Source organism: Haliaeetus albicilla, chromosome 8 (genome assembly GCF_947461875.1).
Source record: "Haliaeetus albicilla chromosome 8, bHalAlb1.1, whole genome shotgun sequence".
Taxonomy (NCBI): Eukaryota; Metazoa; Chordata; class Aves; order Accipitriformes; family Accipitridae; genus Haliaeetus; species Haliaeetus albicilla.
The window spans coordinates 24,325,914-24,351,685 of NC_091490.1; the positions used below are offsets into that span (position 1 = coordinate 24,325,914).

At 34.9% G+C, this 25,772-nt stretch overlaps 1 protein-coding gene and 1 long non-coding RNA gene across 3 annotated transcripts in view; one reads left to right on the forward strand and one right to left on the reverse strand.

The window, feature by feature from the left end:
- KCNT2 (potassium sodium-activated channel subfamily T member 2) overlaps positions 1–25,772 on the reverse strand; it is a 158,110-nt gene that overhangs the window by 70,054 nt on the left and 62,284 nt on the right. For both annotated transcript variants that reach the window (XM_069789353.1, XM_069789352.1), the window contains exons 10-12: positions 5,134–5,314; positions 2,819–2,983; positions 1,142–1,278 (exon numbers count right to left, since the gene is read on the reverse strand). In XM_069789353.1, the coding sequence (XP_069645454.1) occupies positions 1,142–1,278; positions 2,819–2,983; positions 5,134–5,314 (483 nt within the window). The remainder of the gene's footprint in view (positions 1–1,141; positions 1,279–2,818; positions 2,984–5,133; positions 5,315–25,772) is intronic.
- LOC138686428 (uncharacterized) overlaps positions 10,871–25,772 on the forward strand; it is a 44,701-nt gene continuing 29,799 nt past the window's right edge. The window contains exons 1-2 of the long non-coding RNA XR_011325802.1: positions 10,871–10,994; positions 11,072–11,161. This is a non-coding gene — a long non-coding RNA (uncharacterized lncRNA). The remainder of the gene's footprint in view (positions 10,995–11,071; positions 11,162–25,772) is intronic.

Below are 25,772 nucleotides of genomic sequence, written 5' to 3' on the forward strand. Positions count from 1 at the left end.
AGGAAAAAGCACAGTTCCATAGTTGACTACCTCCAGGTTATTATAAGTGAAATTCAAGATTATCTTTAGGGAACAGCCTAATTTTTCTTCTCCTAATGTGTAGAACAAATGCCAGCTAAATCTCCACAAGCATTCCTTCCTGAAATCAGCAAGAGAGCAAAAAAAGGAACCTCTCTCTAAAGGAAAATTCCTAATCCTGGAAAAAGCTTTACTGGATTTTCAAATTTTAAACAGATATAGAAGTAGTTGGTTTTTTCACTGGCAGAAATCTGAGAAGTTAACACTGCTGACTAGACTTCTCACAGATTAGATTCTTGGAAATAACTCCCCTGGGGTAAAGAAGGCTGAATGACACAAATACTCAGAGAGGTATTGGCTTCATTTTAGATATCTATATTAGTTGCTGAATAAGTTCTTATAAAGAGCAATGCAGATAAGTTAAATCAGTTATTTGCTAAGAAGCACCTTTCTCTCTTTTTGGAGAGTTTAAAGAGAAGATCCTCCTATGTGAATTCCACTGTGAATTCCTTCACACCTTCAAGTGATTGAGCAATCAATGGTGGGGGGAGGTTGAGGAACTGTGTTTGACTGATGTGTTTTGATTAATGTCATTCACTATTAACAGGCAGAGAGAATTTTAGAAGTGGTGGAACTATGTGGTAAGAGGAAAGCCCTGAAAGAAGAGTGTATGGAGGTATAGTAGAGTAGTTGCTTATACTACCAGGCTGAACTTAGGAAGAAAATAAAACTGTGCAATGGGTTCAAAGGGCAATAATTATTTTTGTTTACTTTTCTCCCCTTCAGTTGGTCAGGAAAACAGAAACAAATTCTAGCATTACTGGCAGTTTTGGAATTTTCTGTGCTGCTTTTTCAGAAGAAATCACAGGCACTCTGTCTTGACACCTTTAAAAACTGAGACAGAAAAGATAGCGAAGAAAAATTTGGTCAAATGAAAGAGCTGACAAATATTTGTTCCTTGAAAAATTTCAGATATTAAGAAAAACACATTATAGCAAAGAGCCTTGCTTTCTAAATACACACGCCTTCCTTCTAGCACAGCGTTTGTTGTTTGTCAAATTTACTTATCAAACAGTATGAGTGAAACAAAAGGAAAAACAAAAATTGGACAATATTTGCCTACTTAGCTCTCAACAGGTCTTGATCTTTTAGCGCTGAGCCTTGCAGATAGATAACTCTTTGGGACCACATTGGGATCTGTAACACCCTTCGGACCTGAGCATCCATCTCAGTAGGACACAAAATAACGACATAATAGTCCTGTCAAAAACATAAGGGGGAATAGTCATGTTATTTTTTTTACATTACCATTCATTGTTGCTAGAGAATGAGTCAACAGAGACTCAGGACGTCAAAAATGTCTCTGATAATTCTCAAATTTAATTCACAAAAGTTATTGGAATACATGTGTTTAAAATATTGAATTCTTTAATAAATATGGCTGGACAGTTGTCAACTGGTCACAAAAGACTCCCAGGCAGCAACGGAAGTCCATTTAGAAACATTTTTGTTTCCGTATGAGCATAATTTTTTTTAGAGACAATTTACACTTCTGTCATTCTAGCTGGAAAATGTAGGAAGTTTTCAACAATCGAAATGGAATTGTCTTCCCCCAAACTGATTCCTCTACATTAATGGGCAGATCCATCCTTGTTAGGAAAAGTAAGGTTGCTCTGAAGTATACACGTGTGTACATAGGAAAAGAAGAGAAAAATGGAATGTGAGAGGAGAGACTTGAGACCTTGGGACAGGCTCGTCATAGAAGTCTTCCTTAGCACACACAGACTTTTGCAGAAAGCTTAGTGCATTGGATCCATTGTATCATCTGTATCCTTCAGCTTCCCATTTCAATTGTGAAGGGAATGTATATAAGCTCTTTTAGGCTACATAAATATTATAAGGATATTTCTTCATTGTCTCCAGAGTATCACAGAGCTTGACTCATTCTTCAGGCTAGTTAACTAAATTTTGGATTTCAATTTGTGTTTGCATCTATAAAGAACTGGATTTCTTTGTGCATTTGCTTATGCCTCTTACTAGCTAATTATTTTGGGCAATATTTTGGATTTGAGATTTGACAAATTGCTGCTCAGCAATTTGAGGCTTCTATTTTTGTGATTTTTTTTCACTAGTTAATGAAGCATGGTACCACAGGTAACTTAGTAAATAGAGGAGATTTAGTAAAAGAAATGGTCTGTAGAAAAGCTAATGATAAGGAATCCAAATTGCTAGCTCACATTAAAAAAAAGCTTTTAGATGATCAAAACAATTCATATAACATGTTTGCATTAGCTAGGGAATATGTGTACACTAAGAAAATCTCATGTGTAATCTTTCAAGGTCTTTGTCTTTTAAAGTATGTCTATTTATTTCTTAGTTTCAATAATTCCAAAAGGATCTAATCTTCCTAACACTGGCAAAAAACAAAGCAAAATGTGAAAACCAAAAGATGCTTTGACTTGTGAGGAGTTTTGGATCCAGTCCCAAAACAACAGGAAAAATAATTTGAGTAGTTTTCATTATTTTCTATTTTGGGGTAGAATATAAGGAATTTGCATGGAAGTAGCTGTTTCTAAAAGGACTCGCATAATTCAACAAGACAGTAATTCTATCCATTTAGTCTATTTATCTCAATTTAAAATTAATGTCTCCATACTGTATCTCAGCTTCTTATTGCAATTATAGATTCCCAATTCAGTCAGCTATTCCCAAATTTAGTTTTACATATTAAAGACCAGTTCAGAAGGCTGTCTGTAAAAAATGTTTTATTTTCCTTTTTTTTTTTACCACTGTTAAGTACCTGCAATCTGGGGTGAGCATAGAATTCATTTAAGAAATCCATAAGTAAGTCAATCTTCAGAGAGCTAACACACAGCACAATATGTTTTTCCGTCTGAGCTCTGTGTCGACTGTAGTTACCACCAGACTTTTGTCTCTCCATCCACAAATATGCCAGCTGTTCAAACTGCAAGAGATGCCAATTGTCGGTGAAATACAGACAAGCAGATGTGCAGTACAACTGTATCATGACTTACCAATGTTGCATCATTCATCTCATGCCTTTGTGAAAAGCTGCCCTTAGCCCACATTGTTTTTTTCTTCATAAAAAGTTCTCTAGTAAGTGGGTGAGATGAATAGGGTGATTGAAAAATGTGGCAGCAGAGCTAGTCTCTACCACACACAAATAGCAGGGTAAATCCATTAACATATCATGAGATTACAGTAAATCTCAAGATTTTAGAAAAGAATGAAGGCTGTACCGTATTTCCTTTATGAATTTCATACTTCTGAGCTCACTTTTTCCAGTGCCATATGACATAAATGCTTCCCTCAATTGAAAGGTTAAATTTTCACACACTTAAGTGCATATTGTGAGTATAGATACTTGGATAGAAGCACCATTTTATTACTTTGGGCAGAGTACTTACTCTTCTCAGAGACTTTATAATGTTCTGAAGGTGACCTTCTGTATACTTTCTTATCTTTTAAATTTAGATACAACTTAAATACACAGCAGCTGTTAATGCAGCAAATTTGCCTTTGCCAGCTGAACAACATATGCAGACTAACAGTAAACATTCCTCTACTAGTGTGAATCCTTTATACTAAAGAGAATACTGTAACAATCTGTAATAAAACATACAAACACCATTTCGAAGTTTCTTGTAAATAATATGCATTTAAGAATGAGTTCAATTTAACTATATATCTGTGTGATAGCTGCTTTTTCTCATTCACATTCAACTGATGGAGAGACTGAATCATGAATAACAAATGATTTCATATCATAGCAGGACAAAAGCTCAGGAGAGAATGCATCCCACATTCTGTGTACGCAAGACTATATGAAGCCCCATGATCACTACAAAGCTATAAAATAAAGTAGCTAATAATAGGTAAATTTATGTGAAAGGGCAGTAGATTCCAGGTTATTTACTTGTAACACAGCTCTTATGCCTGAAGTGTATATCAGAACTACCTGAAAGATGAAATTTCTATTTCCTAGGAAATTCCAAATTTCTTAAACAAAGCATATTTTAGTTTTCAAGAGAATATATATTTTACTAAATTTCCACTGAGTGGGAATATAATTGTGTTAGTGCATATGTCTGTGTATGCAGACATTAAATATTTAGGTATAATTAAAATGTTCAAATAATTTCAAGGAAATTAATGCTGAAAGCTTGAGCTTCCAATCTCTCAGGGTTTCTGTGTTGTCTGCTCACAGTGAGCTTTAGCTCCCTGTCAAAGAAGCAGAGTCTGGAAACTATGGCTGCGTGAGAAAGTCCGGAGCTTCATGGTCTAGCAGGTCTGCTATAAGCTTTGATAAGCATTCACAATGTCTCCCCACATCCCCTTTTTGTGGCATGAGGTCTGGGTGATCACCAAGTGTGGAACAGTTAACATCTTGACAGGGCTTCCCATGTAATCTCAGGGTTTCTGTCATAAAGCCTCACCTAATGAGCTGGGAAATACTTGGTACCAATCTAATGAAACTGACTGATTCCTTGAAATACTTGGATTTTCATAAATCAGCCTTCTCCTGTTGACACTGTTAGAAGTTCTAAATTTAAGTAGGCATTAAAAATTCCTAACTGTGCTGTTGGCTCTGTTTGTGTGCGTACCGACATACACAGCTGTGAACCCAACTTGCTTGAGTTGCAGATTTAATGAGATTTTTTTCAACTTAGCACTGAGCTGTAAGAGTAAGAGAGGAAGCAGAGAGAACCAAGATTAGAAACAGGGAGAGCCTGCAGAGGAAATGCTATACTCATAAAGAAAGTGCTGGCTACTGTTGTTTTTTTTTTAAATTGCTCCTTTAATAACAAACCCATATCTCAGGATGAAGGAAGGGTTCTGTGGTACATGACAGGAACAGAAAGCTTTCACCAGCATTTGAAAACTGTTATTAGTGCTCTGGGTTTTTTTAGTATAAATCTAGACTATAGGAGAACAGACAAAGGAAAAAGGAAGGAAAAAAAAACAGAATAGGAGGTATAGAAGAGGGTTATTTTTTCTGACATTTTATATGCAATAGTAGTAACAATAAAATATTTCACTTATTACTCTTTTGTTTTAAAAAAAATTCTAAAGAGAAGAAAAATCCACATTTACCTGTATGGGCAACACCACAAGAGCAACACAGATCATAATGACAACAAGCAGCTTTGAAGGCCATATCTTGGGTGTAACATCCCCAAAGCCCACAGTGGAAAATGTCACTATGCAGAAATAAAGGGAGTCAAAGAGAGTCAACCTGTTTCCTGCTCGTTCCAGATGCTGAATTCCACAAATACTATGTAGAAAAGAATGAATAAAGACACGAAAAATAAAAACTGTACTTAGGGTCAGTTCAAGTTTGATGATTATATGTACAGAGAACTATTTATTTTCAGAATTCATAAATAGCTTAGCAAAGACATTTTTTCAAAGAAGAGAAAAAATTAGTATCAAACCAGAAGTGTGTTATTAATATAATTTTCAAATATCATTTCTTATAAAATAAACTCATTTTTTGATTATTTCAACAGGATAGTCACAACTTTGTTGCTAGGTTTTGCTCAGTGGCTGTTGTGAGGGAGAGGTGGTATATAGAACATCATGGATTGATGCAATTCCTTTCTAAACCAGAACAAAACAGATGGTATACAGTTGCCACCATTCAGAATTTTTTATAAACATCTTGTAACTTTTTCAGGGAGAGTTTGCTGGTATGGCTAAGAAAATATACATCCTGCTTTCTTTAAATCTATCACTCTTTATGTTGGTCTCTATCCCTTTCTGTGGCAAGAGTTACTAGCATGAACTAGTTATGAGTGTACGTGTTGCATACAAGAAGGATAATGTTGGTACAAATGGGTACTGACTGTCTAGAATAAACTGAATGTGAGAATTGCAGGCTATCAAATTGTCAGAGCAATGTGTCCAGGGTCAGCCTTCAGGTGAAAAGTGGAAGAGGCCAACTGGTATGAAGATTCTGCTCGCTAAAAGTACAGAATAGAAATATAAGCCTTGGCTGTCTATGATAGCAGAACAAATGAAATTCATTCCTTCCAGTCACAAATTCCTGTGAACAAGGAAATGGTAGCCCAAGTTAATTGGTAATTATTTCTCTTGTAATCAGCATGATGTGGTTTTGGTTTTGAGAAGCTGTAGCAGGATATGTCCACAGGTCTTACTGCTATTTCGTATGTTGCAGATTTTAAAAATATTTCACTTTGAAAAAATATACCATAATAAAGAGCTTCCCAAGTTTAGAATATGATCTTCCCTAATACAGTAAAATTACTTAGATCAGTTCAGGCTTTTAAATTACATTCACCTATATGAAGAAAATCAATGTGTGAACCACCCTGAATAGTGTTTTTTCCCCTTCGAGTTAGCAGGATGATTTCTCCTCAGAGAATCAGAGACATAATTGATAAATAATATAGTATTCCTTAATAATTATTCTAGAACATACCAAAGATGATTTCTTCATATATGGTATCCAGATGGTAACAGTCACTCATTAATACCCGCCATAGTAAGATCTTTGCATCACCAGGGAGACCCTGTGTTTATAACAGCTTTAGCAGTTGTTCTTCTGTTCTCTGTTCTGGTTCTCCAAAAATAATTTAGCTGTGGGCAGTAGCATTTCCAGAACATATGGATCAAATTCCCAGTTTCCTTTTCACAGTTCTAGCATTTGTAGTTTTCACACATCTCAAAATGTTCTTAAAAGGGTGGGAGTTTTTTTCCCCATTGTTTGCATAAGTTTCATACTTCAGTAAGAACTAATACTTTTATATTTCTATTCAATTTGTCACACATTTTTCACTGGAGTTGTAATCTTGATCTTCCATAATTTCACTATGTTCCCAGTTTTTTCTTTTTTTTTCTTTTTTTCTTTGACAAAAAGGAGAATTATATTTTTGTCCCTGAAAATATTAACAGAAGGACTGTAAGGAATTATGCTAATAAAGCTTTCTTTTGGTCTCAGACAAGGAAGTTTTTCCAGTGTTAATTTGAAACAATAGAGTACACTGCAGAAGCATCCGAGTACCGAAAAAGAAGCTATTTTAATATCATTAGTCATATAAGTTATATGTAATTTTAAAAGCAGAATGGTGATGGATTTTTAATTTTTCATTGTTTTTATTCTGGATCACCGTGGTGCGTTTTCTTCTCTTTAATTGTCTTTTGTGGGTACATCCCTAAAACACATAACCTTGACTTCAGGAATTAAGGTCACAAGGGCCAGGAAAGCAGCAATTACATTGAGCCAGTGATGTGGCCCCCACATAACAGGACTATTACAGCACTCCACTAAGTGTGCTAAATATCCACAGATGGGTTTGTATTGAAGCATAATGCATGATCCTATCATTGACAGAAATGTATTTTTTCTGATGCTGGTGCCTGTGAAATTGCTTGGTGTTTGTATATGCAAAACGGTCTGGTTTACCCTTTGTATCTGACAGGATGGATTAAGCTGTAAAAAAAATTTTATACCATACTTTTTTTTACATTTTCAAAGAATGAGAACTGTTTCTTCACTTTTTGTTCTTTTTGTAAAACCTTACAAAAATTTTTAATAGCTTGGTGGTAGGAAATCTCAAGTCTTGATAAAAGAGATATTTTCTTTATCTTTATTCTTCTTCATCAGCTTCCGTAGCCAGCCCACCCCATCACACTTTAGCTTAACTGAAATAAGTTAATACATCAGGAACCATTTCAGCCTTTTCTAAGTGAATGGTAAAATTCCCATTTTATTTAGTGAGACCAAGATTTCATTTTGTCAGCTGTACTCACTTACAGTCCTATATATTCCTATTTCTTGAAGCCATCAAAATAATTTTGTGCCTGATCCAAAATGTTGCGGATTCAAGCTGTTTCTCATTGAACCCAGTGGGCATGAGCCAAAGCTTCTCACATTTAGTTAACAATATTAAAGTCCGTAAGACATGGGAGCTCTTTCTTCTTTGCTGAAGGAGAAATTCAGCTCTTCTAACAACTTGTTGAACAAATTAATTTCTTTCCTCAAAATTACTTGCACCTCATCTGCAGTTCTACCAAATTGTACTTGAAGCCCTAACCCTGAAAACAAAGGAACAATAAACCCAAAATTAGGTTACCAAGTGTTAATTTTACTGGGTGTTTTGCTGCTCTGCCTTTTGTTTTTACTAGAGCCAGAGATCACAAAACTGCAGAAAAACCTGACTTTCAAGAGACAACTTTATGGGGGTCTAATTACCAAATGAAATACTACCTCTTTTACTCCTCCCCCAAGAATATTATACTTTAGTCTCACCACCAGTGCCTCTAAAGAAACATTACTCAGCATCTATAGCATGTTGCTATCTATTTGGGTTACCAGATTACACTGCATAGAGAGTGCAGTGGAGAGTTATTGACTGTCCATGAAGCCAAGTGCACATGGATTAGTTACTCCATTCCCCACAACTTACTGACATCTTTTAATATAACCTTCTTTATATGAATAGTAGTATCAACCTCTTTTTTTCTTGTAAATTAAGTGTTAAGCATTATTTTTAAAATATGCATAAATGCTGCATGAACCAATACAGACAGCATATGTTCTTGTCTGCTTTCTCCTATTTCCTGACATAATGAAATACGTAGTAACTTGGACTTCATCTTTTGGCTGTTTTGATATTTTATGGGGGTATTTTTATCTCCTTGTTCCTGTTTGCTTCCTCCTCCTCTTTCATCCCATGAAGAAACAATAATTTACTTGGTCATCCCTGGACAAACATAAGGATTTCAAGCAGGAAGGAATGTTCAGCAAAGGCAATGCTTACACCAACTTGTTCTTGTGGAGAGAATAAACCACTGTCATAATAAATACATAAAAACCACCTAATTAAAACATAGGGCCCAATCCAGCACCTTCTATACCAATTTTAGGTTTCCTGTAAATTCAGCAAGGCTGTCTTTTTATAGTGGATCTAAGTAAGCAGTTGCAACAAAATTGGTTTAATGGAAAGGAGATTTCGAACTACTAAAAACCCCACAGAAACCCAAACCATGGATCTGCTAAAGCAAAGTAGTACCAGAAATTTTATTACAAACTTATGGAGAACAGAAGTGTGATTTTAAACACTCTACTACCACTGCACTTGAAAAACAAAAAGTAAAGATAGTAACATGTAATCTCTGAAGATTAATCATGTTTAGTTTAGGTATCATTTGAACTTTTGAGAGTTCAATCTTCATTTTACTGGAAGTTTTCTTTCTAATTCCAGGAATCTTTGTTTGCTTATTTTATGTGCCAAAACTAACTACTATTTCTTAATAACCTATCTCCACATGCAGTACAGAAATAAATACTGTAGAGTAAAATAACCCCTGAGACTAAATCAGATTTTTGTCATGCTGTGGTAGCATGTCATAGAAATGGACTTAATAAGAACCATTTGGATAGCAATTTGCAAGTACTCTACATTAACTATTCTTAGTTATAATCTATTTTATATTGGTTTGTATTTTCATTTCAGTGTTGCCAAATATATCTGATTTCTACATTTTTGTTTTCACTTTTAGAGAAAACTTATTGTTTACAGGAACAACCTCTTGAGGTCTAAAATAATGCACCAGAAGCTGAAGCCAAAAGTTAGAGATGCTTAGGTGTCTTCAGGATTGGGTAGCAACTAATAGCATTGTTTTCTTTGGACTTTAACTTTGAGCTTCAACTTGTATAATTACTTTGTTGTGTTTTAAGTAGCTAGCTACAGGGACTACCTAATGAATATGTTGAAATCAAGGGGGATTAATTTTATGGGGTTCAGTGAGATTTTGTGGTACAGGCTCAGTGCTTATATACTACAGAAGTTACATCTGAAATAACTTAGAAATATAGTAATTCTGCATATTAAGCAAGACATTATTGGAAAAGCAATTCTCAGTGCTTGTAGAATTAGTATACAAAGAATCATTAAATGCTCAACTTACACTTCACAAAACTCTGTGTTGAATACCAATATAACTGGAGTGACATTAAAGAGGCATTTTTTTCATTCACTGTATCAGTTACATATGGAAATATTGTATGCTGACTTCAGAATGATAATACACATCCTCTGAATTTTAATTATCTTTTTCCTATGAACAATACTGAGCTGTGTAGTCTGGTCCTACAAAAGGTGAAGGTTTTGCTAACCACCTTACCCATGACCTGAAAACCTAATGCTTTCTGATAGAACCTCTGATTCTTGTGTAAATAATGAAGAAGAGACAAAGCAAAAGAACAAGGGATGAGCAGAAACTACAGCAAGTAAATGACTGGAAAGACAATCAGAAAAATACTCTGACCAATAATAAAGTGTCTATCCTGTCCAAACACCCTGAAGCTGAGGTTTGAAGCTGCTGAAAAACAAATGCTTCATTTTTTTTCCAAGCCCTGTGATGCTTTCTCAGGTCTTTTATAAAACCTGTTTTTTTCTAAACATTTATTTTCTGAAAGGCAATTTTCCATAAACAGCATTAAAATAGAAAAAAAAATTACTAATTTAAGTAATATGCAGTTTCCAAAATGTTAAAATGACAGAATCCAGTGCAATATATCATGTATAATGTATTGAATTCAAGAATTACAATGAGAAGTTCCAATTTGCACTTTTCATTCCATACAGAAGGCTTTAAAGCTGTGGGAATAACTGATTTCAGGACACTGAAATGATTAATTGCATTCAAGACAGTGAAAGGAATGAGGGAAAAATGCTGATTGGAATGAAGATGAAGGTTGTTATGCTGTCCTTAAAGTAAGACAGTAGAGAACTATACTTGCTATTCTTAGCTGGTAACAAATGATCCTAAAATGCAGTAGATCCTGCTGAAATGTATTCACTGACTGGACAGAAAAAAATATACTGCTGGACGTTGTGGCTTCTTAATATTCAAGGAGAAAATTAATGTTATGACAAGTATCTCAGATATTTTTGCAACTCTAATGCCACTTCATCAGGCAGTCCAATGTAAATCTTTCTATTTTTCCAGAATATTTTCAGAGACCGGCATACGTTTTCATACAACACTCTCCCTTTTTTTTTAGAATCATAGTAGTGAAGGGAAAGACTCGGATTACTTCAACAGGCCTTGAATCAAGCTCTTCGGTTCTGTGGGACTGCGAATACAAGCTGAGGTAGGGGTGCAGAACTCTTTCTTTCACTACACAGCAATCCCACCATGTCAGAAATGAATTCTGAATTTCTCTTCAGCTGGACAAGTCACCTTTTTCTGTATTCCAGTTGTATCTTTATCCTAAACGACAGTGTTTGATGATATCATTATTGCTTACCAATAGAGTCTAATATAAGCATTTTTCTTCCCCAAAGATCAGTATGTTCTATGCAGCTAACGGTTGCAAAAGCTCAACTTATAAAAATAAACTTCCACTAGTAAGCCATGTGACTTCCAGAAACTGCAGAACATCTTGTTAAGCAGAATAGGATATTATGAAATGACCAACTGTATCTAAATATTTGTTGAAACTGAGTTAGAACCTTTCTACTCCTGCTGCTGCGTTTTGTGAAACGAGAAGAAGGGCTGCAATAAAACACCTCTGGTCATTGAGACTGCAGAAGCAGAGTCCCACTGTGGGCAGCATGCAGCTCAGTGTATTTCCATAAAAAGGTCTGTGAGCACGTCAGTCTGTAAGTCCAAAGAACTATCTGTATTTTTGTATGCTTTCAGTCTGCCCCAGAGGTTTGATGGTAAACAAAGTAAACCCTGGCATTCCGACTTAGGTGCATCAATACTGTTGCAGCTAAGAGCCTGCTGGAGTCTGAGGTTTTGGACTGCTCACTCAAGGAGTCAGTAACTATTCAAGAAATAGAATCATGCAGTCAGTACTTCAACCACCAGGTGCTCTTCACCTGCAGGGCACTGAAGTATTAGGTAATATTACATACCTATACTTTCTCAGGAAGAACAATTATGTAATCTATTTATAATATTCAGAAATTATATGTGCTGTGCTGGAAAATTCAAATGCAAACTTCTAATTTCATAGACCCAATATGTTATGCTTTGGAACATCATGCTTAGTGTTTCTTGCAATAGTTCTGAAACACTTTTAAGAGTGTAACAGTTGTTATGCAAACCACCCACACTCACTTGATCAAATTGAATTAACAACTGAAATATTCATGACCCAAATATTTGTTAAACGTGTGTAAGAAACAACTAACCCAGCGTGTACAATCAGGACAGGAATTAGAGACAGAGGTATTGAATATGACCAGGTATACATGTATTTCATTTCCTAGTGACAGAACGCAGTCCACAGTTATCCTCTTAGCATAAATAACAAAAAGTAATAAAAATACTTATAAATATGAAGAAAACCTAAAAAACGCAAACTAGCTCTAGGACTGTGTTTGGATATCTGTCTGAACCTAAGTTTGTTTTGAGGTAACTCATGGAAAATTATATTCAATTTCCAAAGCCTGGTATTGTACCACTACCACTATGTAAGTTGTTTAATTAAGTACTTTACAGATTTTAAACATACTAAGCTTGGATTTTAATCATAAGATTTGTTTAAAAAAAATCCTGAATCATAGAACGTTGGCTAAGAGAAGCTAATAGTTATAAAGAAATGGAAACTCAATCTTTTAAAACTCTGAGATCAGGTTATATCTACTATGGAAGCACCACTTTTTATCTTTTTTATTATTTGCTCCATTTTGAAGGAAGTAATCATTATTGGTTAGATTTCTACTGGAGATATGGAAGATCTAGCTGCATATTCATTCTCTATGACTGTGAATCCAAAACCACATCCTGTTTCTTTCCTCTTTATGATAGTGATGGAGAGATGGTAAGAAGAGGCAAAAAGATTCTCAAGTTGGATGGTTTGAGATAAAGTTTCTAAAAGGACTGACAGAGAAAAAATGGCCAAATCCATATTGGATTAGGCAAAAGGCTCGTCTAATTCAGTGTCCTGCTTCTACTGAGAGCAGTAACAGGTTTTTAATGAAAAATAAATAAAAACAGTATGGAAAGATTCTCCTCTGAAATACTCTGCCTGCATTAAAATAACCTGTAATAATAATTCAAAATGCATACCTTAGTCGTGGTCCAAGAGCAGACTTTCTCTGACGGAGGGTGAATCAGCTCTGTGTCCATCCTAGCCTAGGTACACTTCAGTCTCATTACAAACACTTATTTGTTGTAAACAGTCCTGCAGTTCCTGACCTTGAAGTATCCTCTCTAATGTTTACATGTATTCTGTACCAAAGCTGCCTACTGTAAGAGTGTTTCCAGACCTCACTGAAACATGTAATATCTTTCAACGGCCGGAAAATCCCAGATACCAATATTCCTTTATGGCAGCTTATTATGTTTATGCAGCTCCTTGTGTGCCAAGGTAAACCACCTTAGCTTCAGTCTATTCGGATATCTAGTTTACTAAATTTTTGGATACCCATATAAGCTAGGTCATGGAATTAAATAAACGTTTAGGAAAAGAGTTAATTCCACAGAATTTCACAAACACTTGAGACAGGATCGGTCTTAGATGATTTACAGCCTTAAAACTGTTACAGCACTATGATATAGTCTATGAGCTACTGACAAAATGATTTTGTTCATTGTCAGCATAACTCAAGTCACAGTATATTTAATGACAAATAGATTTAATTTTATTGTTAAGTATTCATTCTGATTTATCTTAGCCTTGAAACCTGAAAACTTCTCCTATCCTAGTTCCTTCCTTTTAGGACAGGCTTTTAGTGGAATAGGATTTTGGAATTTTCCTCCTAGTTTTCCTTCAGTTCTGGTGGTCAAAATTCTCTCCTTATAAGATTTTGCCTTTTCATCTGATTCTCAAGGATATTCATCATGGATCTTCCTTGAACTTCCATACATTTTTACATCCCCTTGACAGTCTCTCATTTGTCTGCATTTTGAATGCAACTCTCATTGCTGCAATTAAAACAACTGCTTCAGGACAAACCAAATTACCTTCCTCCAGTTACAAAATTTTCTTGTTAATAACACCATAAACAAAAATTAATTTCTCAGAAATTTACAGGTGATTAATATTCAGGAAGAATAGTCTTTCCGCACTGCTTATCCTGCTATGAAACTCAGACCAATAGAAAATACAGGCTGGAGTGATCTAGAACTTGCAAGTGATTCACAGCAGGTACCACTTGTCTTATCCACCTTAACCATAGGCAGGAGGGGTGCAGCCCTTTGGAAAGCTCACAGGTGAAATCTTCCTTTCCAGCTTAAATTTCCATAAAAAATGTATTCTGTTGCAGTTATACCCAAGCTCTGTCAGAAGTGAATTTTACTTGTAGACATGGAAGAAATTGATTTCTGCTTGCCTTATTTATATCTCACTCACAATATTTTAATATGCCATTGCAGTCAATCCTCACTGTCTGCATTAAGCTCATCTTTTCCCCGGAAATTTTCATTCATTCATATTTGTTTTCATCACCAATTATCTAAAAGGACTAACAGTATAATGATGACAATCTTCACCGTTAGAAGACATAGATAACTAAGACTGGTATCAGAAAGCTGACTTTTCCTGAGCCAGAACTTAGGCTCTGAGGCCCCTGTGAAGCACCGTCTACCTCACAAATTCTACCCTTCTCATTCCAGGTCCTGCAAGTCTAGCTTGTAGAGTGATTATTCCATATAACAATATTTTTGTATGTGATGTATAACCGAAGCAAGAAAAACTAGTCATGAAATACTACTAGAATGGAATATTTCTGTTTAATAGAAATGGCTTTTCATATTTTTATTGAGCTTACAGATTCTTTTATTAGGCACCCAAAATGGAGAAAAGCACTATTTGAGAAAAACAATAGAATATGCATTTGGAAGATTAAAGGGTGAATAAATAGAAGACACAGACATGTAGGCTAGAAACTGATGAGAAATACCTGTTTATCATGGCAGCTGCTTGCTGTGCTTTATATAATCTTTCTGAGAACAAAGGAGAGAGGTTTGCAGATATGGAGAGGAGACAGATGGAACACGATGGACTTACTTGAACATTTTGAGAAGGCCAAATGAAGACCACTGTGAAATGCTACAATTATGTAGGAACACAGAGACAGAGATCTGTTGTGTTCCTTCCATTGCACAATGTTTACGCTTACAATGAGGAGTTCATTCTGCAGATGAGTATTTGTAGGTCAGTGAATGCAAAAGCTTTATGCTAACTTAAATGAGGATGTAATCTGCTCCATTTTGGATTTTATTATTGCACTATTGATGTGTGTGTTTTTATAAGTAAAAATGGTATTTTGAATAATTGTTCAAGATGCCGAACAATGAACATAAGCACATTCTCTAGTATTTTTAATAATTGAAAGTATCCATGAAAATAACAGCACTGCATACTATTTAAAGTTGTGCTGTTTTGAAATGCAGTAACCCCTTTATGTTTACAAAATGAAGCAAGCAGACAGGTTTGTTCTCCAAGTGACAAGTTAGATGGACATATCTGTTTTCTGCATCTCTGGATGTTGGCTAAAACACAACTTTATGGGAGAGGAGTCCAGGTAATGGGAAACTTTCTATTCTTCTCCCTTCTGGAAAATTTAAATTTAGAAAGAGTGTTTAAGGTAAATGGATGTAGTCAGATCACATCGGGACAGTGGTGTACACTTCTTGCATTTCAAGCTGCGCTATGAAATCACTGACTCATCATGGTCTTTTCTCTGTTACCATTATGAGTGTTTCCCTTCAATATTTTTGTTGTTATGTGCACAAATATGGCATTATTTAAACTTTTTTCACATGCATAGGTGTTGTCAGTGTCGTTACCTTTGCCAGTGAGGTCACCTGTACAGAAAAGAATAAAGGCCACCAGATACTGTCAAAGCTGCAGTCTCCTTGACAACATCAGAAACAGTTTTGCTTCCTTTCTGTGATTCCTCTCAGCTCTCACCAGCTTGTTCCAGTGTTGGGGTACTTCCTTATTTTTGTGGAAAACTCTTGAGATTGTGAAGGATAGTGACAAGGGATGGACTGATTTTTAAATGGGAGGATGACTGCAATCTAAGCAATAGTGGAGAAAAATCTGACCAATAATTACACAGATACCTCTGCAGGTTGCCAGTGGGGTTTGCTGGACAGTAAATCCTGTGCATCTGCATTTCTATAAGTTTGTCCTCAATTTAGCTGCTATGCTCCACGATATTCTTAAGACAGAGAAAGATTGTTCAAACAAGCAGTGAGCAAAATGGAAATGGAAGCATACACTGTGTTGCTGCTTTACAAGGGTAGTGTCCATCAAGCTGGTTAAATGGGTGGCTGTATGGGCAGTCTCAAGACAATTGCACTGATGTCCAGTTTCTGTCTATTTAGAACACTACCTGTAGGCTTATGGCGACTAGAAAGTTCATTGAAAAGGGTAGTAGAAGATCCAAAAGGGTGTATGGAAACCACAATGTGACTTAAAGTTTATCCTTCCTTTTTTTTTTTTTAATTAAATAGTCATATGGTATGCTTTGGCTACTTTATTTCATAATGATTTGTTATTAAAAAAAACCCAGCATACATGAAAAAGTGTGCCACATAAATACTTTTTTCTTGTTTGTGTTCCTCCTGGAAAGGTATTTTTACTTCAAAGTTGTCTCCTTGATGACCTACTGTCTTAGCTAGAGAGAACTTGTTTGGGCAATGACCAGGGAAACAACTGGCCTGTGAACAAGATATAATTAAGCACCAGGCTTAATGCTTACGTTTGCCAAAATAGCTGAAAGGGGGCAAATGTTAAATAGAGGTTGTCTAGTGGGGTGAAAATTATAGGAGGTTAACTGCTAGGAGATAAAAGCAATATATTACATCATATATTACAGAAGTAGGCTCCTTTATGGTTTGAGTTTCTGTCTGGAAACCTAGCAATTCTTCTAGCTATGAGCCAGAGGACTTAGATAACTTGGACTGTGTGTGTCTTGTTTGGTTTCATCAGCAAGCTCCATGATTTCATCACCATTCTACTCCTGCTCTTCACTATTGTTAACACTGGTGGAGTCCTGATGGTGTTTTCACTGAAATGTTTTAGTTGAGTGGAAAAGCCTGAACTTTACAATAGCTAAAGAGCTTCCTGAAAGTCAAAGAATTTTTTATGAATTCCATCTGAGTTTTCTTCTTTGGACCACCCATTTTGACCATGTGTTTGCGTGAAGAAAAACCTTCAAGTCTGGTAATTCTTTGGCTAGAATTCAAATGGATCTATGCATAAAACTCTTCCTAAAAATCAGTGAAATTCAAAACCTCCCAAGATTACTCTGAAGTGTGAGGTGTGACTGTTTAACAATCACAGGTATGTTTATGATGGTTTATGATGAAATCCCAACAAGCTACGTTCTCAAAATACCGTAGTTGATAATATTCATTATTTAAAGAAAGAGCACAGGTTGTATCAGGATGACCAAAAAACAACAGACACATGAGTGAAGAGATGAGCTGATTCAAGTAGACAGCAAAATAGTATGGGATTAATGATCATAATAGTGGAAAGATGAAGGCAGGGGAGGAGAAGAAAGAAGATCACCATGACTACCAGGACTGACAGCACACTATATACTTAGTCTCTGCTATGTTTTGTCTGGCATATTTTCCCCTTGATTGCTTAGCCCATGGAGAATATTCAGTAAGATTTTATTCTTACTACATACTCACTACAGGCCCTAGAATTAGACTTCCACTCTGAATATTCAAGATTAAGTATTTCACATTTGCCTTAAAGTTGGCTGAATCTTTATTTTCTGCATTTTTTTTCTTTTTTTGTTTTAGAATATTAGCAAAGTGAACAAAGAGATTGAGTGAAGTACAGTTGAAACATGACCCACAATCATTCTTTTTTGCCATATTTATCCAATTCTAGTAAAAGTACATACATACCCATGTAGCTGTGCCCTTTCCTCAGTAATTTTATTTTGAACTTCTTTGCATAAAATATTTACATTTACTTTGTTTTCACTGCTCATCACTAATGATAAACTTGCAAAATATAGGACTGTATTTAATTTGTTGATATCAACACACTGTAAACTGAAAAGCAAATTAAGTACTCATTAAGTACTCAAATTAAGTGCTCATTCTCAGCAGTTGACTAAGGTTTGTCATAAATGTAAGCCAGTAATAATAGAGGTCCTGAAAATATGAAACGGTAATTCAAAAGTTTATTGGAATGCCATGAAGCGTTCTGTTCTTACACTGTAGAGTTAAGCTAAGCAGTAGAATGCATGCAATTATAGGAGACCATAAAGTATTGGATACCTTTAAATAGCCTCATCCCTTACATGATCTCCTACTCCTTTTGTAATATATTTGTAAAAATACTGCTTTGCTGTGGAATGTAATTACGTACGGTACTCTGTGCCCAAAGGAGCTGACAATTTGATTTCATGCCTGTTGTTAAGTTTTCAGTCTGCAAAGTCAACCCACGGTTTGTACTTAAGTGTTTACTAAAGAATACCAATTATTTCTTCTTCCTTATTGCTGTGACTCAGGCACTTCCACCCTAATATACAGTATATATAATTTTTCATATATATTGCAGAAATGTACAATTTCCACAAACATAAAAAATATAGCTGTGTTTTTGCAAAGAATGGAAGCATACATTCAAATTTAAGCTTACGTTTGAATTCCTTTATAAGTATACAGTTAGATATTTTACAGAGGTTGAGAGATAACAAAACTCAATATAATTTACTATTTTTAACTTATTTTTAGGAGAAGGTTTTAATTGCCAGTGGAAGTACAGAACTCATTAATCAGAGAGCTCTTTATTTGGATTATACCCTAAAGGGTCTTTATTTACAGACTTCTACTTTGGGGGGGACAGGGAGAATGGAAAGCGATATCTGCTAACAGTGGTAGAAATACAAATTTATTGGAGCTGAGATACCATTTAGAGATTAATCTTTAACACTCTCTGATATCAAGCTGACATTTAATTGTTGTGACTAGGTCAAACAATTGACAGACCTGTATGTTTTGGTAAAGACTCTTGTTGAAGTTCAGAAGCAATTATCAGAGATTGAGTTTACAAGTAACATTTTTGTAGTGAATAATACTTTTAATTCTTTTACTTCCTTTATTTAAGCTCAGTAAGTGATTTTGGCATGTGACAGCTCTGGCATGGGGGATGGAGCTCCTATTGCTAATGGAAAGAATATCACACACAGATGAGCTAGAGGAATCCATGGACATTTAACTTTTGCATGTATTTATCACCCAAATATGATACTATGTTTGGATGATTGTCTACCTGTCTAGTTTCACCTGTTTGAAAAACATCTGTCTAAACATTATAGTAATTTTTAATGGAATACCAAGTATACAGAAGAGAAAAATAGAGATTTTTTTTTTCTTTTAAAATTCATTGTAAATGCACTAAAATCTGTCTTCTTTTTAGGTCAGCTCGTATCACATCCCTAGCTCTGCCAAAGCCTTTGAGATATCCTTTCAATATTCCATAAAGTTATGCCCAATACAAACAGGGTGTGAGTGAATAATTCCTGGTGGCTGGTGCCAGCTTCTGTTAGTATGGCCAAAGTTGTATCAACTTCTGTTTTAACTCTTCACTTCCTGATTTGAGAAATATGAACTTTGCTAAACTTCACACCCTTAAAATACAGCTGGAATATGAAACAGACAATAAAAGTGAACAAATCACTAAAGAGTTACGCTGATCACAAATCAGCATAATGATGCTCATCAGAGAACCAGAATAACTGATGGCATCTAATAATACAGTTAAATGCGTTAGCATAAACCACCATAAACACCAAATCTTAGTGAAGTAAAATAGTTTTGTCAGCCTAATGAATCAGTCAATGAAAGATAGCTATATTTTTTTTTAAGTCTGCATGCTAATGACAACTTCATTTTTGAGCCAGGAATTGTGAGTGATGATGGTTTGCTGCCAGGCATTGAATTTTAAATGGTGAAATAACATCCTCAACATAGTTAGTCATCCATTGTTACACATGGCATTCTATTTGCTACTGTTTAAAATGATATAACATTCTCAAAGACAGCATGTGAGTATCAGCTTTTTCTTTTTACTGCAAAGATAAAACAAAGCATGTGAAATGTAATGCCCTCCTGTAATGACAGAGATGGAAGACAGAGGTTTTAAACACTTATTTTATGTATCAAATTGCCCCTTAAGTTCCCTTAAGGGGAACTTTACCTGCTTTTATTGAAGTCCTCCCAAAACCAAAGCAAAACATAAGATTCCTTTTACCAGTATCATGATACAGTATTTCACAACCTGCAGTCTCTGGTTGTATTCCAGATCGACTTGTATTCTAGTATTTTATTTTATCAAAGTTATTCTTATCACCCCTGTTCTGAAGGTAACATGCATATTTTGCATATGTAACATTTACATTTTCACACAAGATATCTACTTACAAGCCTGTGATTCAGCAGCAGGTGTATGTGTGCATGTGTGCTTATAAACCAATGGAAAGCTTATTAAAGAACCCACATCCTAACAATTTGCATGCCCTTGCACGCCTGTTGTATTTATCTCCATTGCTCCCTATCTCTTAATCCCCAAAACCTTTTCTCTGACTGCGTTTTTCCTGTGGATCTTTTTCAAGTGCGGATACTTTTGAAGATATACGTATCTCAAATGCATATTGCGCATATTAAAATATGGTAGTTGATTTTTGGTAATGGAATATGGCATTCTATTTCTGTTTGACGTTCCTGATTTGTCTTTGCTCTTTGGGTAATCACTTCTAGATTTTCACTAAATCCCCCTTCATTATGTCAAGGGGTTCACATGCCAATTATGCAATTATATGTTGTGGCCCCAGTTCTGTCCTTATGTACATCAGTGTGACACAGAAAACTAAAGCAGGCTTTGCTAATTTAATTTTTAATTTTACTAAGACTTTACATATTCCTTATAGTCATTCTATGTTATGCTATGTTCCTGCAAAACAAGGACAGGACTGCACTCAGATTAACTTTGAGGAATTTTATGTGTTGCTTTACATGTGTTGGCAAGCCATAATTAGTTAATATTAGCAGTAGCTTGATTTTATTTATCTCCCACAAAATTCAAAATATGATTGCTAACAAACGGATGCTGTGGAGATGCAGTCTTTTAGAATTGCATTTCTAACAGTCCAAATGTTATATGACTCAAAATAATTTCCTTTTTTTCCACCTTACCTAACGGTAATTGGTCTTTGCTGCCAAAACAACCTTTGCTTGTGATGGTATCTGGTAATATTGTTACTGTATTACAAGATGTCATGATAATAAAAGCTGAAAAATTGTTCTCCCAATAGCATACTCAGAGTGCGTAATGTTTTGCAAAATATTGTGTATCCCTCCCAAATATTCTCAATGCATCTTTAATGAAAAGTTGTCCAGATTATTGTAAATATTAGCAGCTATTGCTATCTGAGAGACATTTTTACATCACATGAAACTTATTGGGGAAAATATTGGGAAAGAACCTGACAGACATTTTCTATCTTTCTTGGGCAGGAGTTTGGTTTTGAATCTATTTTTACACTTTGCTTAAGTATGCGTATTCTAATTACTGAATTTACAGTACCTTCACATAGCAGAAAAAAATTATTAGAAGAGAATAATCACAAATGATTCACAGGATAGAGGCTGGAACTTTCAGAATGGAAAGTAATTTAATTTCTAACTCTCACCAAGAGTAAAAGTCTTGCAGGCCATGCTGAAAATTCTTTCTAGTGTCAATTAAAAATATTGATTTAAACAACACCACACTACTAGATTGTGAAATTGCCATTGATTAATTGTTGAAGGATGATTTACCTGACCTATAACATAGAGTTAAATACCATTCAAAATATTAAAATATCGCACAGTACAACAATAGAGAACAAAATATGTGGATAAGTTTATTTTGTCTTTCAAATTTATTCAAATTTAACTTTGCCCACCTTTTTCTAAATTAAGTCTGGAACTACTGATTTTCAGGTTAATAAATGATCTGCAACCTGTGCTAGAAGATCAGCAAAACTTTGATTCTAACTTGAAAAGATCACAAGTACCTGAAGCCCCAACCCATCTTTCAGGGTGCAATAAACAACAGAAATCTCTCATTCATATTGTTTACTTCCTTAATTTAATATTTCCCTACATATTTAAAAAAATAGGATTTGCTTATAAATAATCTGTTGTTGACACTCCACTTTACAGAGGCTTTGTGAAGCAGCTGAGCTACCATTTAGTCTTTCCAATTATTTTTTATTTTCAGAGGACAAGATGACTACAAATGTCTCTCTCACACTCAGAAGATAATTTGGATTGAACTCTCTAACCTTTATGACTTTGTTCCAGGGACCACAGTAAATAGGCTATTCAGATTATTATTAATTTCACTGGTCTCTGTGTCTAGTTTTAAATGTTCCATTACATCATTTGCACAAAGAATTCCCTGTGTGTCGCATGGGAAAGATGCTGACCTAATTATTTTAGAAATAACTATGTAGAAATATATGAAATGATTAACAAAGGAAATATTATGTCACTACCAATTTAATAACTAAAATAGCATGAAAATCAGTGTATAATTATCTAGGTTTCCATAGAAACCACGTTTGATGTGTAGCCAAAAAGACTTCTGATTGGGCTTCCATACTTCTGCTCTCCCTATAATAAACATGATTTCTGTTCTGCCTTTCACAAACAGTTGTTTTTCAGTAGCATAAGTCCTTATCCTATACTCTTTAAGCAGCACTCTTTAACAGCCCTGATCACCCATATGCTTTTTTAAGATCTGAACTCTTGAACTTAAATATGTAAAAGTATTTTAAAAAATGTATTATGACAAATACCATGCTATCAACCAAAGGAAAAAAAAGAAAACAGAATAAATCCATATATGGTAACATTTCTGTGTTTTCACAATACAATAATTGCATAAAAAGAAGCAAAGGCATTAATCCAAGAAACAAGTTGGGGGTTTTATTACATTTTGTCGTTATAATTTTTCATTACATTTTCTCATCAAGCCTTCTCAAAGGCTTGTAAGCAAATGATCCCCAGTGCTAGCAAAGGTGAAAAAGGTGTGGCCCATCCCCTAAGTCCATATGACATTAGAAACAGTAAGAGTTTTATCTGAATTTGTGTTTCATTTAAATAATCTATATTGACAACTATTTGTGGCAACACTCTGTTTTCACATGCCTCTTATATACCAGATTTTAGCAAAGCCACCTTATAAATTTCTATACCTAAGAAAAGATAAACTCTGTATGCAATATGTTTTTCTCCTACCAAAGCTGATGAAAATGGTGTCCTTGTGTTCATGCACACAGTTCTTCCCAGAAGGTAATATTTCAGATAAACCCTAATTTAATGTATAGATTATTTGTTCACAAATAACAAGTGGATATTTTAAGAAATGTTTTGTAATTGACACAGAGGCTGCACAACGTTTTTATTGTTCTGTCACTTAAGGAAGTGTTAAGGTAGTGTCTGAAGTAGACCTCAGTTCTAATTGTATACACTCACAGAAAAACTACCCATACATGCTGCCCTGACTTCAGCAATCGAGAAGCAGGACAAGGGTAGGGTGGAAGTTGGTATGATGGATTTGGAAGGTACTACACATGCTACCTGTCCTACTTCAAGATCTATTTGTTTATGTTTGGAGAGTACTACATCGGAATATTTCAAAACAGAAAACAGAGATCCTTTGTTTGAAACAAGCAAGTTCCTGACACATCTGCTTTATTTCAGAGAAACAAAAGCACAACCGCTATTATTTTAATACTTTGTGGGATTCTTTTAATAGTTGAATAATTTATTTTGTGTTATTTACAGTTACTTAGAACTTTCCATTTATGTTCTATAATATTCTGGGATGTAAATTCTGCAACTCCTGTTTAGTCTGTTAGATCCTGAGACTTCATGTGCTTTACCACTTTAGAATCATTGTATTTGATCAAACTAAATGACAGAATTACGGTTTAATTTTGTGCTATTTTTGAATGCAGAAAATCTCTCTGGGAGATTGGGCCCGAGCACTGAGAGTACTGTACAACAAAACATAAAGTCACAGAAAGAACTGTAGACCCAAAACCCAACATTTTATTCTACGTTACATAATCCACCAACATTCTTCAAGTTCATCCTACTTAATGCTAGGCATTGCTCTTGGAGAACTGCCATTGTAGGCTCCTGATATAATCAACACAGAAAGGGCAGAGAAGCACAGACCTCCATGTGGTGATTTAGTTCCCTTCAGATCTGCATTGGCCTCTAAGGTGTTTCTCTCTACTTATTGATAATAAAGAGAACTGGAGCATTGAGATGCCTTATTTTCTCTAACATCACATGGGATTAATCCTTTTTTGTTTGGTTGGGTTTTTTCTGTAACATAGTATTCCAAATCTGAAGGTCTTGATTTGTCTTGTTTGGACTAGGTCATTGTCTAGATTTGTTTTCATTCTTACAAGCAACTTATACTGTTTCCTCCAGATGAGAATTTTGATGTGTAATTGACATTGAGGCTACAGTACTGGCATACCACATTTATTCTGTAAGTCAGTGTGTGCAAACATCCTAATTTTCTGATGTTGAAAGCACTGAAGGGTAAAAAATATTAAGATTGACCTCAGTGAGCTTTCAATGAAGACATAAGCAAAGTTTGTGCAGGCTTCTTGGTCTTCAGTATGAAAAAAATAAATGCCCATCTCAGTTTCTAGCCATCTTTCTCACAAGCTAATCATTCTACACTGGTGATACATGACTAACACTGATTTAAAAAGCAAAATAAGTCTTAATAGATGATTCACTGTGTCACAGAATGACGCCTGAAATAGTCATTCACTGTTATTTGTCTTCTTGTACAGTTTACAGAAATAATTAGTATTCCATCTGACAAACAAGTGCAAACATCCATTAGCTAAATGACACAACATATACTTTAACTAGGTCTGTAACTTTCACTACAACTGTATAATTATTAACTACTGAACAGTCTGTGATATAGGAGTACATATCTTTTAGTATAGGTACAGTTGCTCTGGATAGGAAGCCACTGAGGTATTTAAGAAAAAAAAAAATATGGGATAGCCTAATCTGTCTTTGAAATCAGAAAAAAGAAAAAAAGTCTTTGTATGTAATCTGTAAACCACAGATACATGGAGTTGGTCTTATGAGTTTACTGATCTGCAAATGAGTTCTACGCTCAGATCCTTAAACAATTATCATCAAAAATCACAGTGGAATAGAGCAAAAATTTTATTATGTGATTACTGTTTGTTCTGTAATAATTGTCAACTGTATACAAAAATACAAAAGGAGCCTACTCCCACTATATTCTGAATGGAAAGGACAGCTTGAATAATGGTATCTAAAAATTGTGAGATTAGCCAATTAGCTGTAAACATATATTTTTTTTAACTTTTCATCTGAAAGCTTACCCCTGAGTTATAAGACATGAGTTGGAATGCTTCTATATGTGTAAACACCACTTATAAGATTCTGTTGTAGAGATGTAACTGATGGGTTTGCTGATGATGCATGAGGCAGAATTTAATTAATTTTCTGTGTTTTTTCTGCTAGCTATGGTAGAATTTATTTTGAAAATACTTATATGCAGACAGGAGCAAAGTTGATGAGGAAGAGTTTTTTTTATACATTTATAAATTTTTAAAAATGTTTTCTATAAATACGCCACTTTCTTGTAGCTGTTTTACATAACACAGATCCCTCGAACTGATCTTTAAAGTAAATGTCTGTGGAGAGAGACGACC